A 16,612-nucleotide genomic window follows, 5' to 3' on the forward strand; every position below is an offset into this window, starting at 1 on the left:
GACCTACACAAGGATTCTGGTTCAAGCCCCTGGCTTCCCACCTGCAGGGTGGAGTCACTTCACAAGCGGTGAAGCAGATCTGCAAGTGTTTTTCTCTCTCCCTGTCTTCTTCCTTTTTCCTCTCAATTTTTTCTTTGCCTTAAAAAAAAAAAGAAAGAAAAGAAAAAAAAAGGACACCAGGAGCAGTGGATTTGTAGTGCAGGCACTGAGCCCCAGCGATAACCCCTGGAGGCAAAAAAGAACCAAAAAAGATAAATAAGTGTATACATAGGCATGCATAACTCAAACCTGTGCTGTTCAAGTATTAGTTGTATATATTCATTTATCTTTGCCAGGTCTCTGTTTATCTAGTTCTATTCTTTTTCTTTTTAGATGTCTATTTTTTTTTCTATTTCCCTTTTAAATCAGAACACAGCTTACTAATATTGTATGTTTCAGCTATGGTGGTGCCAGGGACAGTTCCTGGGACTTTGAAGCTTCAGTTATGAAAAGTCTTTTGCATAACTACTCAGGTATCTCTCCTAGCTGTGCAACACTTAAAAAAGTAATTTCTAGTCCGTTCATCCTTAAATGTTATCAACAGGAATTCTCTAGAGAATTGTTGCTAAATTTATATATGATATATTTTAATTTCTCTAGTGTGGTAGTAGTATCAAACACAAGCATGAAATGTAGTGTTTAATACTGTAAACAGTGTACCTTCAATTTCTTTTATCTGCTGTATCACTATAATGCAAAATAATGATTTACAGGATAATAGCTGACACATAGATTTAGTTTCTTTTCTCTCCCTAATATGTGTTTGCACACCACTCCCACCACCAGCCCATCTGTCTTCATTATTATGCATAGGTGGATATATATATATATATATATATATATATATATATATATATATATATATATATGTATATATATTCTCTCTGTCTTATTTCCCCCTAATTCAAGTCTGTCCTTTGGTGGATTGTATCTCACCCAATCCAAGTTTCACCCTTAGGTTCACTTTTTCTTGCTTTGATTCTTAAATATAACTTGTAAATGAGATCATCCAGTATTTAAATATTGACTGTTACTATCCAGCTATATGACCCTTGGCAAGTAATACACCTGTCATGACTTCAGTTTATTTGGGGAGTTGGGCAATGGTGTGCACATTAGCGGTGAAGCATGTCTGCAAGTGTCTTTCTCTCCCCCTCTCTGCATTCCCCTCTTTTCTCAATTTCTCTCTGTCCTATCCAACAATAACAACAACAAGAAAATGGAAAAAATGGCCTCCAGGAGCAGTGGATTTGTGGTGCAGGCACCAAGCCCTAGAGATAACCCTGGAGGCAAAAACAAACAAACAAAAAACTGAAAAAAAAACAAAACTTACCTCTGAGATTCAATTGAAACATTAGTAATTCATTTTATCACTATAATTTTACATACTGTTAGGCATCTATGGTGTTATAGTACCTCAAAATAACAATGATGTATATTGCATGAATAATATTTGTAGGCAGCACCAATATAATAGTAATATATGCCTTAAATCTTAAGCGTGTCTTCCAGAATTAGTACTATTTATACAAAAACATTTCTTCTTTGAAGTATAATCTTTACTTTCTAGATTTAAGAGTTAAGGCATAAGTTATTTTGGAGTAATGTATAAAATATAAGCATATACAAGGTGATTAAATAACCATAATGATTGAGATTGGAGAGAATTTAACAAATTCAGTGTATAATGAGTTTTCTTTTTTTTTGAAGGAATTTCATCAAACTAATCACATAAAAGCACATTTGCACATATATAAATACCTTTATGTTATAGAAAATTTATAAATGCATTTTTAAAGATTTGTTTATTGACAAGAAAGGGAGACATGAAGGGAGGGAAGGAGAAGAAAGAGAGAGAGAGAGAGAGAGAACATTATGCTGGAATATGTGTTGCTGGGGTCTGAAGTCCTGACCTCATGCTTACAAGGCAAGAGTTATATCCATTACATGTAACCTCCTAGTCTACTATATTTTTTCCTCTCAAACTATTTACTTTTATGAGAAACAGGATGAGATGACAGGGAAGAGACTAGAGCACTGTTGAACAGCTCTGCTCTATGGTTGTGCCAGGTACTGAACTTGGAATTTCTGGAGTCTTGGGTAGTCAAATTCTATGCTCTAACACACTGAAATACTTGACTCAATGTATGGCTTTTGAAAAGGCAAGTAATCATCTATCTCAAAAATATACCAGCTTTTTTTTTCCCTGAAAAGAGAAAAAGAAAATTCAAGTTTAATGAGCTTAGTTTTTAAATGCAAACAAAGCATAGCAGTATCATGAATTCAGATCAAGTGTTATTCCATTCTAAAAAGATTTATTGATTCTTTGACATTTATGTACTTTATATCTACATAATCAGTGGGGCAACGATTTAATCTAATAAACTACTCCCATATTTTTACTGTTACGAGTGTTCTGAAAAGGAAATGCTTTCTAAAACATGGTACAATAAAACAGATCCCTGTTCATTTTCCAATGATAGTCACTGTTCCATAGAATTTTCTTCTGTGGGAGAAATATACTTCATATAAAATACACAATAGGGGCCAGGCTGCATGCAACCAACAAAGCACACAAATCAGAATATGAGCACCCGGGGCCGGGTGGTGGCTCATCTGGTTGAGCACATATATTACAAATGCTCAAGGACCCAGGTTCAAGCACCAGTCCCCACCTGCTGAGGGGAAGCTTCACAAGTGGTGAAGCAGTATTGCAGGTCGGTCTCTCTCTCTCTCTCTCTCTCTCTTTCTCTCTATCTCTATCTCTATATCCCCCTTCTCAATTTCTGGATGTCTCCATCAAACAAATAAAAGATTAGTTAAAAAATTTTTAAAAAAATGATGACCATTATTAAGGCTTCTGGTCTCCTCTACCCGCAGAGGGGAACTTCATAAGTGGTTGGAGCAGTGCTGTAGGTGTCTCTCTTTACTTCTCTCTCGCTATTTCTCTCTGTATCATAATAAAATAAAGAAAGAACATATTTAAATACACATTACATGCCAAAGCTGTGGTGTCACACCCTCTCTGTTGCTCTCTTTTGCTCTCAGTCTTTCTTAATGAAAAAAGTCTGCCAAGAAACTGTGCAACCAAACATGAATGAGACCCTGAGATGAGAAAGAACACATACAATGGAACCTTCTATTCTCTATTCACATTTTATTTTATTAAACTGTAATTTATTTTCCCCCAATTCATGTCACAAATTTGTACCACTTGGGTGTCAGAAATGCGCTTTCATGGAATTTTCAATTAGTAAATAAATAAAACTGAAACTTTAAGGGAATACATAGTTTAATCGAGAAAAATCTCAATAAGACCACTTTTTTAAATAAAAGAGAATTAATTTTTATTTCAAACAATAATTATGATAATCTTAGTATTAAAATTCCATGAATTATTGACACTAACTTTACAATATTCTAAATGTCTTAAGGTGTTATTCATTTATTCTCAGATGTTGCAAATACATAGCAGAATGTCATGTACTACAAATAACAATTTAATTTTCCTATTTGTTCAATAACTGTTAGAATGTTGTTTTTCAGTATCATTGCCACAAGCAACATTCTGATCACTATTCTATTAGGTAGGCCTGTTGTCATTTATATGTTAAGATTCACTCATGGAAAAAAGTGATACTACTTGAAAACATTACTTATCATTGCTACTTATGCTAGGAGATGTTACAAGAAAAATGTTGGTTGACTTCCCTGTTGCCTTCAACATAGGGAAACTAAGTATATGAGGGAGGTATTAATTTCCACATAGTAGATGAAATGCTTGAGATAATTATTTGGACTAGTAGGGAAGGAATGATCAGGCAATTTTTAATTTGACTCAACTATCCATATATAAATCAATAATTATTGCACAGGAATATATTTAGTCTTTCCACAAAGAAGTATTTATTTTATTTAATTTATTTTTGCCTCCAGGGTTATCACTAGGGCTTGGTGCCTGCACTGCGAATCTACTGCTACTGGAGGCCATTTTTTTTCCATATTTGTTGCCTTTATTGCTGTTATTATTGTTATTGCTGGTGTTGGATAGGACAGAGAGAAATCGAGAGAGGAGGGAAAGACGGGGAGAGAAAGACACCTGCAGACCTGCTTTATCGCCTGTCAAGCGACCCCCTCTTCAGGTGGGAAACAGGAGGCTCTATCCGGGATCCTTACTGTCCTGCTTCACTCCATGTGCGTTTAACCCGCTGCACTACTGCCCGCCTCCCAAAATATGACATTTAATTGGCTTCTATATCAAAGATTTTGCTGCCCTATCTGCTGCCTTAACAAAACGATTGGTGAAGAAAGAATTCTGTCAATTAGTTTCAACTCTTGCCCTGTTACACTTTTCAGATCAGGTGCTTTGTATTTACCCAAATACATGATGGTGACTTCACATATGTGCAGAACACTGAGTACCAGCATATTTTCCATTCACTAGTTCTATTAAATCACAGTATCATTTCTCAAAAATAGTCCTAGGTTCTTATTTCTTGACTAGTTAATTTTATTAAAAACATAGTTATCAAGAATTTTAATATTCCAATTTTGATGAGTTTTCACAGGGAATTCCTTTATAATATATATCACATGAATTTTCAAAGTGTATGCACATATATAACAAATTACAATACAAGTTATATTGAAATAAATACAAATGCAAGTATGTATCTAATTCAACAGAATTATGGAAAAATATATTTTGAAAATGTATTTAATTCCTATTTCATCTATGTCAGAGTTAGCTGAGTACTGATCACTGTAAAATGGTAATGCAAAATAAAATTGATTACATCAAAATAACCATGCATTTATTGCTAATAAGCTTTCTTTTCAATGTCAACACTAAAATTATAAAATATTAGAATGTCATTATTTTCCTCAACCTGTGTATTCTGTATAACATTTTAATTTTATTGAGAAGCAATGTCATAATTCAAAGCCCATTATTTTGCTCTAGAAACAGCTTCTACTGTTTGAGTTCCTGATAAATTCACTGGGCCATCATACTCATAGTGTAGATTTTAGTGATTTCATTTAATCACACTTTCAGCACTAAATAGCTATTGTGCTCACTTTATATTTCCTATAGATTCATTTGTTTATCTTTACAAGACTGAGACAGAGACTGGAGGACTATTCAATTCTGACATATGGTGGTGTAAGGGAATGAGCCAGAGTTAGCAGCAATGTAAGTCCTGTTCTCTACTGCATTAAGTAAGCTTTGTATCACTGTGTCCATTTCACAAGTGCAAAAAGTAGAAATGCAGAAATAAAATGAACTTTTATCCTAAGCCATATTTCTCGATAGAAAAAAAAAAGGTGTTTATAATCAGATGAGATGATTCTGATATAACAGCTGTTGTGACCCCAACAGGAGTTTGGGAATATTAGCATATGAGTGAAGACATCAGCCAGAGGAGGAGACACAGAGGGGAATGCATAAAAAGAGGGGCTCAGAGCAGTGCACTCTCTTGGCCTGGTCACCTTCACCACAGCTCCCTTTTGCTTTGGATTTCAGACTTATCCTCACACATGGTGTTCTTGGGTGGTTTGACTGCAGATGTTAGACTTTGCCTGTTCTCTTAACTAGAATCATTTCTTCATAATTATTGTAACTTTCTAAATAAATCCTTTATTGGTTTAATTTTAAATGGGCCTACGTGTTCTTGCTATAACAGCAACTGAGAACACCTGATGCATATTCTAAGAAGTTCATCGGTTGATAAAGATTGAGTAAATATTCTATATGTCTATGTTTTTTCCACCAAAAACACCTATTTTTAAGGTTAAGGGAGAGTTCTTGACTAAATTAACTTTTTGGTTGATTGTAATATAAAACAGTGCTAGTATTTTCAATGCTATAACAGAGCAAATTATAGCATAAATAATAAGGTTGCTGACACTGTAGTAATCACCCACACCATTAAAACATGTTTTATTCTGGTGAAGGAAATAGAGTATATAAAACAGATGAAGCCAATTAATCCTGACTGCTTATCCAGATCAAATGTAGGACACAATTTACCACAATGTGTGAAACAGCTTTCAGATTAAATTTAATGATGCCACTTTTTTTTAAAAAAAGAGTAGAACCTATATAATAGTGCTCAATGTGACAGACCTAAAGTTGATTTTTCTGCTGTACCAACACTGATGTAAATAGCTTTGTAAGCACTGCAAAGTCATCACCACTCCCTTGTCATTAATAATTCATGATTGCATCTTCTTTTGTTTACAGAATGACTAGAGTAGATTAAATGTAGCTCATTGTATTTGCATAAATTATTATGTAAAATGAGAGGACAGAATAATCTGAAATTTTTAGGAGATTAATTTAATTAAAACACAAAAAGGAGAACTCTATTTACATTTTTTAAAAATTACCAAAGAAAAATATATACAGTGAACTTGTGAGACTGCTATTTTACTCTCTCACATCTCAATGTATTACTGATGACATGTTATTTCCAAGTACTGCAGCACTTTCTCAGTGGTGTAATTGACATCCTGTATTTTGATGTAAGTGTAAATGTTAAACAACATGTTTTAAATAATGGTCTGCCTGTCTTGTTAATTAAATCCATTAACACACACATATACATATAGGAATACATACATAATTTTATTTTTTTCCTTAACATCATGGAAACATTCGGGTGTCCAAGACTCCTTTGCACTGGCTCATTCATATGCCATACACTTGTTTTGCTACATAGTATTTCAGTTTATGAATATATCTTAGCGCATTTATGTGAGTATTCTTATGTGTATTTCTCAATGAATGTGTGTAAAATATCATCTAGAGATGTACTAAAGATTGGAATTACAGTTAGGGTAGGCAAATGTATGTCAAATTCTATTAGATAGTATTTAGTGATTATTCAAAAGTGGTTATACTAATTAACTCAAAATTGCTGTTTATGATAATCACAATTGTTCTTTTGAAAACAACTTTTCCAACATTTTCTCTGTAGGATGTAAATTTTTGTCAACAGGTGAATGTAATACAATATATTTATATCATTTTTATAAGGTATCACATCATTAGTTGTGAAATGTTGCTTTCAAATACCTTTTCATTTTTTTAACTGATATTGTCTATACTTTGAGTTTTTCCTCATAATTCATAGGACATATTTAGGTACAACAAAACATTTATTCTCTATGAGTTTTCTATGTTAGAAATATTTAGAATATTTTAAATCCCTTTTCAAAAATTTAGATTAAAACATTTCATTCTAGTACACTTAATATAGCAATATCATTGATTCTGATTACATGTTCATGACCAAGCCAAAATTTATGATTAAAGGTTGTAAAGCACTTACAATATTTTTCCTTAAATATTCCAAAACTTTATTCCCTTATTTAGCATTTCAATTAAACTAGAATTGCTTTTTATGTTGTTCAAAAGGAAAAGGTCCAATTTGATTTGTTTTTCTATGTAATTACGCATTTGCACCAGCATTGTATTTAATAGTTTGTTCTTCATCTAATTATCTCCAGTGCCTAATTTATCACAAATGACATATATATAGTCCCCCTTGGACTCTCTAAATTGACTATATGTATATATATATATATATATCAATAAAAATATTTATATACATATATATTTTGTAGCTTTGTTAAACACACTATCTTTGAAAAATATTTATTAATCTATTCTATGAGTTAGAGTTAGACATGTAGATACCAAGATATTGTTTTAGCATAAACAATGTCCAGAAAGTGAACCCTATTCTTCAAACACACGAGAAATCTGTCTACTGAGACACCTTTCCTGACTGCAGGAATACACTTACCTAAATCCTTATTTTTCTGTTCTTCTCAAAGATATATTTTATTATATTTTTATATTTTTAGTACCTAACTTGTTTAAAACTTCAAAATAATGCAGTTTTGAAAATGAGCTATTCATATTATGATATGATATGGCTCTATGATATGGCTATGATATGGCTCTATGATAATGGCTAAAGACTTTACACAACTCTGTCACTATATTAAGATAACACATCTTAAGTATTAATTTGTATTTAGGTGAACCTATCAATTATTACAAATAAACAAATGCCTGACAAAATAAAATTAACTGGACAGCTGTGGCTAAGATTTAGCTTTGAATAATAGAGTGAGCTGATAATTTTCAAATATATAATTAAATTAAATTAAAATAGTGATATAATTCTTCTATTCCCAATATCTACCATGCTTCAAAAGGTTTTAGCTTCTTTTATATCAAAGTAATTATGATTCTTTCCTTTATGATGACATTATGCTCATAAATATTTGATAACTATTTCATAACTATGAGTTAAAATGAATTATTGTATGTGAGTGTATATGATTTTTATAGTTTATTAACTATCTTACGGTAGGCTGAATTCTGTGTAGAAGGTCCTCTCTAAGAAACTACAGAGATGCAAGTTGGCAAAGTAAAAAAGATAATAAATGATCAAGCTGAATAAAGTATCAGGTTACATGACTCCGTTGCCTTATAATCCCTATAATAAATACTTGATGAACAGAGGAAAAAATAATTTCATTTTTTTCTTCAGAAATGATTTCAGCACCATTTTAAGAACATTTTATATAATTATTCTACCAAAATGTTTGAACTAATAGAATAACACTCTCTTATCTGTAAAATGTTAAGAAAATCCAGACTGCAGGCCAAATAAGCAACAGATTTTTAAAAATATGTTTTACTTTGTAATTACTTTCTAATAATTACAGAACAGTGGTTCCAACAACAGAACACATTTTTTCCTATCAAAACCATAGCTTGGAACTGCCAACAAGAACAACAAAATGCTTTTGCTGCTCCTGCTGCTGCTACTACTGCTACTATACTACTACTGTACTACACTGTAAAGAAAAAGGCATATACAAAAATATTTCATACAAATTAGACTCATTTCTGGAAAAATGAAGTGAAAATATGGCTAAAATTTATTTTGCTAAAAGACAATATTAAAATTCCTCCACACTCTATTTATATGCAAGTGTGCAATGTGAATAAAATAATCCTATAAAATAAAATTACCATTTGAAAATAACAGTGGCCTCTAAGGCTTAAGACTGCTAGAGAGGGAATAAGATTAAGAAGTGTATTTTGTGGTGGCTCACCAGGTTAGGCACAAACATTACCATATACAAGGACCCAAGTTCAAGTCCCCAGCTTCACAAATAGTGAAGTAGGGCTGTAGGTGTTTCTCTGTCTTGCTCCCTATTTTCCCCTCCCCCCTAATTTTTTCTGTCTCTATCAAATAAATCAAATGTTAAAATATAAAAAAGTATTAATTTGCTATTTCCCATGTATGCTGAAAGACTGATGTTTCATATAAAGCATTTAAAGAACTTACTCTTTTTCCAGGGGGACCTGGTGGACCAGCTTCACCAGATGGACCAGGGGGCCCCTAGAAAATGTAAAAGATACTATTTAAGCAACTGGATACTATTTCTGGCCAACAGTACTTTTCAAAATCTGAGCCAAACCATCTTTCTTCATTTTCTCACATCTATCTGGAAAATCTCAGCCTCTATGAGACTGTTAAACTTCCTCTAAAAATTAAATGAAAACAGAGCTTACTAACCTGTTGACCAGGATCTCCATCTTCACCCTTGTCACCACCAATACCATCTTGACCCTTTTGTAGACAACAGAAAATTAATCCAGGTATTATAATTAAGTCCCTTTGTCAGAAAAAAAATATATATACACATATACATGTTTTGGGCTGGACATGTTACGAAATTCTTGAAATTAATACTATATAGGCAAATAGAAAAAGTTACACTCCCTGAATATATTTTACTTAATAGATGATTTTATAGGGGGAAATGATAATTTACAAGACTGTTATTATTTATATGTATACAATTTCATATCTTTCTATGATAGATATCAACACAATACACTCTTTAACAATTTGTTCTCTTCCTTCTCCTTAGAACACTGAGTCCCCACTACTTTTTCTTTTCTTTCATTTTTTTATGTGCCATGTTTTCTTATAAGCATTTATAAGTATATATCTCCACTCCCTTTTCAGTTCCCTCCCACCTCCTTCCTTTGGAGTCCTCGGATCTACAGCAAAATATTGCACCTAGATACATTTTGCTGTGTAACAATATTCTCCTTAGCACAGATACATTAACAACAACTTCAGTAAACAATGCCTTTATTTATTCATTTATTTATTTATTGTTTACTTACTGCAGGGCCGGGTTCCCCAGGAGGGCCAGGATCTCCAGGAAAACCAACAGGACCCTACGATGATATTTTAAAAGAAAGGAGATTAATGAAAAACTTTTTTTGGTAACATAATATTTTATAAAAGCATAATGTTTGAATTTTAAAAGGTGAAACATGGCAAAATCATCTGGGCAAATTTCTCTTTACCTGCTATATGCTTTTAACAAACTCAACTGAAAAAGCTTACGAAAATATAAAGTGATGAAAAGTTTGCTTCACATACTTTGGTCGATGTGACTATATTTCCTAATCTTTTGTTAAAATTATTTTTTACTATGTTTATTTTATTTATTTTCTAGAGACAGCCCAAAATGGAGAGGGAAGAGGGACCTAAGAGAGGGAGAGAGACAGAGAGACAGCCGTAGCCCTGTTTCACCACCTGTGAAGTTTCCCCCCTGTAGATGGGGTCTGGGGACTTGAACCTGTGTCCCTGCACACTGTGAAATGTTCACTCAAGCAGGTGTGCCACCACCCGCCCCCTAATTTCTATTTCTAATATTTCTATGAAAATTCAATAATTGTTTTGACATAAATGCCATTTGGAAGATGATCAAGATCACTCACCGGGTTACCCTTAGGACCGTCATCACCTGGTGGTCCCTTAGCACCAGGAGGTCCTGCAGCACCAGGTGGGCCAGCTTCTCCTTTCTCTCCTCTTTCACCTTTAGGACCCTGTACAACATATGAGCATAAACAATTAACTTGCAAGTTTTAAATCATAATTTTTAAGTTATCAATACACTGGTAGAAAGATGTGTGTGTGTGTGTGTGTGTGTGTGTGTGTGTGTGTGTGTGTGTGTATGGGGGGAGTTTGGGTGGAGGGTGCAGGGAAGGCGATTCTGTGCATTGCAAGACAAGAGAATTTCCTCCTCTCCACTCATTTTATCTCAGCAACTGCTAGCCTTCCACAGTTAAAACCCCATAATGTCTTTAGACATTGCCAAATATCTTGTGGGGATCCAAATTAACCCCAGAAATAATGAAATCTAAATTCTAATAATAATTCACATATGTTTACGTGGTGCTGCTTGCTTTATTATTCTGTGGACAGCTGATTACAATTATACAATAAACTGTGTACAGATTAATACTTGAATTTATGCAAATGTGATTTAAAAATTCTCTGTGAATTAAAATATGCAGAGATTGTGAAAAATATAAACATAATTTCTGTCTTTGCGATTATTCTTAATGGATGGCAAGGAAAATTAAATAAGTGAGTTGTGGCTATGAGTTAATTTGTACATTTTCAGTTTCTACAAGGAATTCCTGAACGGCTAACACACTTTATTGGCATTAAGAGAGCACTTACACCAGTGCCTGCCTCCCCAGGGGGGCCTGGGTTTCCAGCTTCTCCAGGCTCACCCTATTAAAAAAAATAAATGAGGATCAGAACACAGAAATGATATTTATAAAATGACTTCATTAATAAACATGCCATTTTAAGGGGAATCAAGTTACAGAAAAGGCACTGGGATGCTTTAATAATAGGAAGGATATTTTTCTGCTACTGCACTTGGTATTTTTACTTTTCTTTTCAGGATAGGAGAAAGAATATATAATACTAAATAATATACTTGAAATATCCTAGTATAGTAAATTGTACATTTTCTCACAACAAATTTTAGTAAAGAAGAATATATGAAGCCATATATATCTTGACTGTGGGAAAGATTTCACAATATTCATATTAAGTACATAAATATTAAGGCATCAAATTATAAACCTTAAATACATATTTTTCTATTTGTCAATTTAACTTCAATAAAGCTTGAGAAAAGAGAAAAAGTTGATTGAATACAAAACATTTTCTTGTGCTTCACATTACATCATGGTGACTTCACAGAAAGTAGAACTAGGGAAAAATAACCAAAGTATTTTAGCAACTCTATGTTTTATTACTCCCCTCAACTCAGTGTCTACTGCAAATTTAAATGTAAATTGATTTGATGCTGGAGGGATGATTTCAAATGCTTTTTATTTTAATATTTTTCCCAAATCATTTTATTGGGAAAATAGTGATTTACAAAAAAGTGTTGTCCAATGATTACAGTTTATCTTCCTATGATAGATGTCTACACATTACTACCTCCACCATATTGTCTTCCTTTACATAGGTCCACTAACATCCTTTAGACACACTCCCACTTCCCCCTGGAATGTTATTAGTTATTTCAAAAATTCTTATTTTTTTTAAAGTTATCTTTATTTATTTATTGGAAAAAATCAAGAGGGAAGGGTTGGTGATAGAAATGGAAAGAGACAGAGTGACACCTGCAACACTGCTTCACCGCTCACAAAGCTTGGAATTGGGGAGTTGGGAGGTTGAACCTAGGCCCTTGAACATTGTAACGTGTGCTCAACCAGGTGCACTACTATCCAGCCCCTCAAAAGTTTTTGCAAAGAAGGACAAAATGTTAATTAAAAAGATAGATTTACATAACGTAATTTAAGGTCACATTTTTAGTACAAAGTCTTTTAATTTTGAAAGCAATATACTCCTACTTGTTTTTTCCCAAGCATATATTAAGATTGCCTTTTGTATATTAAGGTTAAGTGTGCACACTATAAATAGCAATCACTTATGAGGAATTTAATATTATTTTAAAGTGACCCAAATTAAATAGTTTCAAAGATAATGGGAAAATTAAAATATTGCAGCAGTACTTTATTCTCTGAATTGTTTTTATATTTCTAGTAAGAATGATTATACCATACTCATTCTAGAGAAAATAATTGATATAAAATAACAAATTCAGTAAAGAGCAATGATAGATGAACAAAGTCCTAGATTATAAATTTAGCATTATTTATCATGTAACCATACGACCCTATTGTAGAACATATTAGTTTAGGTTAGTGCTATCTTTGGAAGGAACAACAAAGTGCATGCCTCAAGTTATAAGGTAGGCATTAAATACCAATATAGCATTCTGATATATTTCCATGTCTTAGTGAAAGCACCGAAGTGCAAACTCATCAATAGCAAATATAAAGTACAGGGAAACTATCTGAAACATATTTAAGAAAAATGTAGCATGACTAAAGGATATTGGTTTTTTTTTATTTTTTCTTTTTCTTCAGTGAATTAATAATTGGAAATAAAATTTCCAAAACTGAAATAAGTACAGACACATAGATATCAAAATCTATAATCTAAAGTAAATTATACTACCATAAATCCTAGAAGGGGAAGAAAAAACCTATTTCAAATAGAAACAAATCTAAATAGAGATGACCTAAAACTTTTGACCAAAACATTTGTTATGTTTTGCCACATAACAAATTTAGAAACAGGTACACTTTAATTGTAAGAAAAGGTATCACCTACTCAGTTGACTAAATGGTTCTCTTAAGACTCAAAGTTGGCAAGCTATTTACCAGATAGGTTTTAAACAAATGGAAACAATATGGAAAGGGATTTCTCCTAAAACTCAAAGCATCTGGCATTCATGAATAACACAGATGATAAAGGCATGACAAAAGCCACTGGAGTTCTCAGACATGTTCCCATTGCACCTACAAGCTTTAGGAAGCAAGTAAAGTAAGCTGAAAGGGTGGTTAAATGGATTTAGAATTTGCTATGTGGACAAAACTAAAATTAGTGACTAGTTCTTACAACTATCTGGATAGAATTAGTCTCAAGAGGAGGTACTGGAAAGGGAAGAAAGAGAAGAGGTGCTAAGCTGTTCACTTATCTCTAGCATGATGTTACTATTAGAGACCAGCTGTTTCTCTTTAAGTTTTTCATTTGTCTTTTGAACATATATAATATATCCCTCTAGTCCCAATCCCAACTTTAAACACAAAACTTTAAATTAAGGAATATAAAACAATCCATAAAAAACTAGATTGTTTAAGCAACAATGATTTGATAGTAATGCATTTTCTTTTCTAATTAGGTATTCAACAAAATGTTTTAAACATATTAATCACATAAGATTAATTATAATAAAATATAGAAAGCAAGTGGTGAGAAGCAATAAACAGCAATACTACCTTCTGACTCAGTGACTTCTTTTTCTGATCTTTAAACACTTTTTTCCAACACTTTTTAAAAAGTATCTTTATTTATTTGATAAAGACATCTAGAAATTGAGAGGAAGGGGGGTATAAAGAGGGAGAGAGACAGAGAGACACCTGCAGCACTGGGGTCTTGAATCCAGGTCCTTGAACACTGTAAGATGTGCATTAAACCAGGAACACCACTGTCCAGCCCCTGATCTTTAAATTCTTTAATTAAGCAACTTTAAGTTGGAGGTATTTTCAATTATTCTTGAGTAGGATCATTTTAAGATTAAAATAAGTCCATATTTCTGCTATCATTTAGTTTGTAACAGCAGATTCAGGGAATTTATGTCATATTTCACTGTAAAATTTCACAGCATGAAATTTACTTTTTTTTTCCTCCAAAGACAGTTTAAACATAATCTAAAATCAATTAGGATTTTATTGAAAATATATCAAGAAATAATCATAAGTGTAAAACCAAAAATCAGATAATAATTTTGACCCTTTCATAAAAGGAAGAGCATATATTTTAATTGATGCTGCATTCATGAAAAAAAGGAAGCTATTCTGATCCTAGATGTTATGGCATATGTTAACTATTTTGAAAAGTGTCAAAGTCAGGTCAGAGTATTAGTAATGAAAATGTAATTCAAAATGTGACAACATGAATAACTAAGTCTGCAGTCTGAAAGATTCATTTCTCCTTTTTAAGTCAATTATACCAACCAGTCTCTTTTATTTTCAGAAGTGTTAATTGAGAGTCTAGTCAGACACATTAAGAGTTGAGGTGAATCCTGAAGTAGTCACATTCTAATACAAAACCCTGATGAAATTACTAAATTTCTTTAAACTTTGGTTTTCTCAGCTTAAAAATTTGATTAGTAATATCATCATTATAGACTATTATGGTGACTGAAAGAAATACATTATGCACAACACTCAGTACTACTCTGGACAATCAAAAATTGGTATTTCAAGTTAATTTGATTTAATTTACTTATTAGAGTGGATGAGCTGTAAAATGTGTACCAATGTGTAAGTACTTAACAATATTAAATACACATAAAATATCAGTCATGATTTTAGTTAAATGTATTAGCAAATATATTTGTCAAAAGCATTATCAAATCCTCAAACTGTTAATTCAAACTGTTCATCACTATGTTTTTACCTTTTCTCCAACACCACCAACTGAACCAATGGATCCTGGGGGGCCTTGTGGTCCCTTCAGTGTAGGAAAAGAGATAGTTAGTTCACTCATGTAATAAAACAGTACATTTATATGTATACATCTAATTCTCAAACAGAGAGAAATATATGCAAGACTTCTCTGAGTCATTTGGATTTTATTATTATTTTTAACTATTATGCGAGAGAAAAAGAGAAGTCAGTGAAGTATTTGGCCAGGTCATATGTATTATAATCAGAAAAGGCCTTCTGATTAGGAAATTAGTTGATTTATTTTATAAGAGGGAGAGAGATCAGAGAATCTCTTCACCATGTGTTATGCTCGAATCTAGTCCAGGGAGTCATGCCTACAGAGTACTCTATTACTGAGCAACTGGCCCAGTCCCTTCTCCAAGCCATCTGATTAATGGGGCAAAATGATATTCCTTACTGAGTTGCCAAATTACTGCATAACAAATAATTTAAATCTATTACAGTGATCTTCAAATTGACTAGATTTTTTTAAAATAAAGATTTTTCCATTTTCACTGACACTAGGATTATAATTTCAACCTCTCACCCACTGAACAGAATAACTTTAGAAGATGATTTTGCAGCTTTTGTGATGAATCAAGATATGACTCTGGTTAAGGATTACATAATCCATGAAAAAACATTATAAATCATCTTGCTAGCCTTTAAATTACTTAGTGGAAATTAAAATTCAAAAGATCTTTTAGTTCATATGTTCCATCTGTTCCTAGTCTATGTTAACTGTATTTGACCTGCCAGAATGAAAAGCAGTAAAAAAAAGAGAAATAAAGATGGAGGGGGGAGGGATTATCTTTTTTTTTTTTTTTTTAATCCCAGTTCCAACCCACCCCCACTCCCTCCTTTCTAGAATTCAGGAGTTCGAGGGATTATCTTTTAATTGTGTAAAGGTAAAGTCAAAAAAAGGAGAGACAAATCAAATATTATAAACTCACTAAAGATAAATACTGAAAAGTTATATAATGTTGAAATAGTCTGTTTTAGCTTAATTTTTGTGTAAGTAAATGGAAATATTTTATAAAGTGAGAGGCAGAAATATCAACATACATCTTACTCAAACATCATTTATAGGCTGAAAAT

General features: G+C 32.5%; 1 protein-coding gene across 2 annotated transcripts in view; it reads right to left on the reverse strand.

Moving 5' to 3' along the window:
• COL11A1 (collagen type XI alpha 1 chain) overlaps window positions 1-16,612 on the reverse strand; it is a 188,587-nt gene that overhangs the window by 22,379 nt on the left and 149,596 nt on the right. For both annotated transcript variants that reach the window (XM_007532663.2, XM_007532666.2), the window contains exons 49-54: window positions 15,486-15,539; window positions 11,616-11,669; window positions 10,868-10,975; window positions 10,265-10,318; window positions 9,645-9,698; window positions 9,414-9,467 (exon numbers count right to left, since the gene is read on the reverse strand). In XM_007532663.2, coding sequence (XP_007532725.2) covers window positions 9,414-9,467; window positions 9,645-9,698; window positions 10,265-10,318; window positions 10,868-10,975; window positions 11,616-11,669; window positions 15,486-15,539 — 378 coding nt within the window. The remainder of the gene's footprint in view (window positions 1-9,413; window positions 9,468-9,644; window positions 9,699-10,264; window positions 10,319-10,867; window positions 10,976-11,615; window positions 11,670-15,485; window positions 15,540-16,612) is intronic.

Source organism: Erinaceus europaeus, chromosome 11, assembly GCF_950295315.1.
Source record: "Erinaceus europaeus chromosome 11, mEriEur2.1, whole genome shotgun sequence".
In the NCBI taxonomy this organism is placed as follows: domain Eukaryota; kingdom Metazoa; phylum Chordata; class Mammalia; order Eulipotyphla; family Erinaceidae; genus Erinaceus; species Erinaceus europaeus.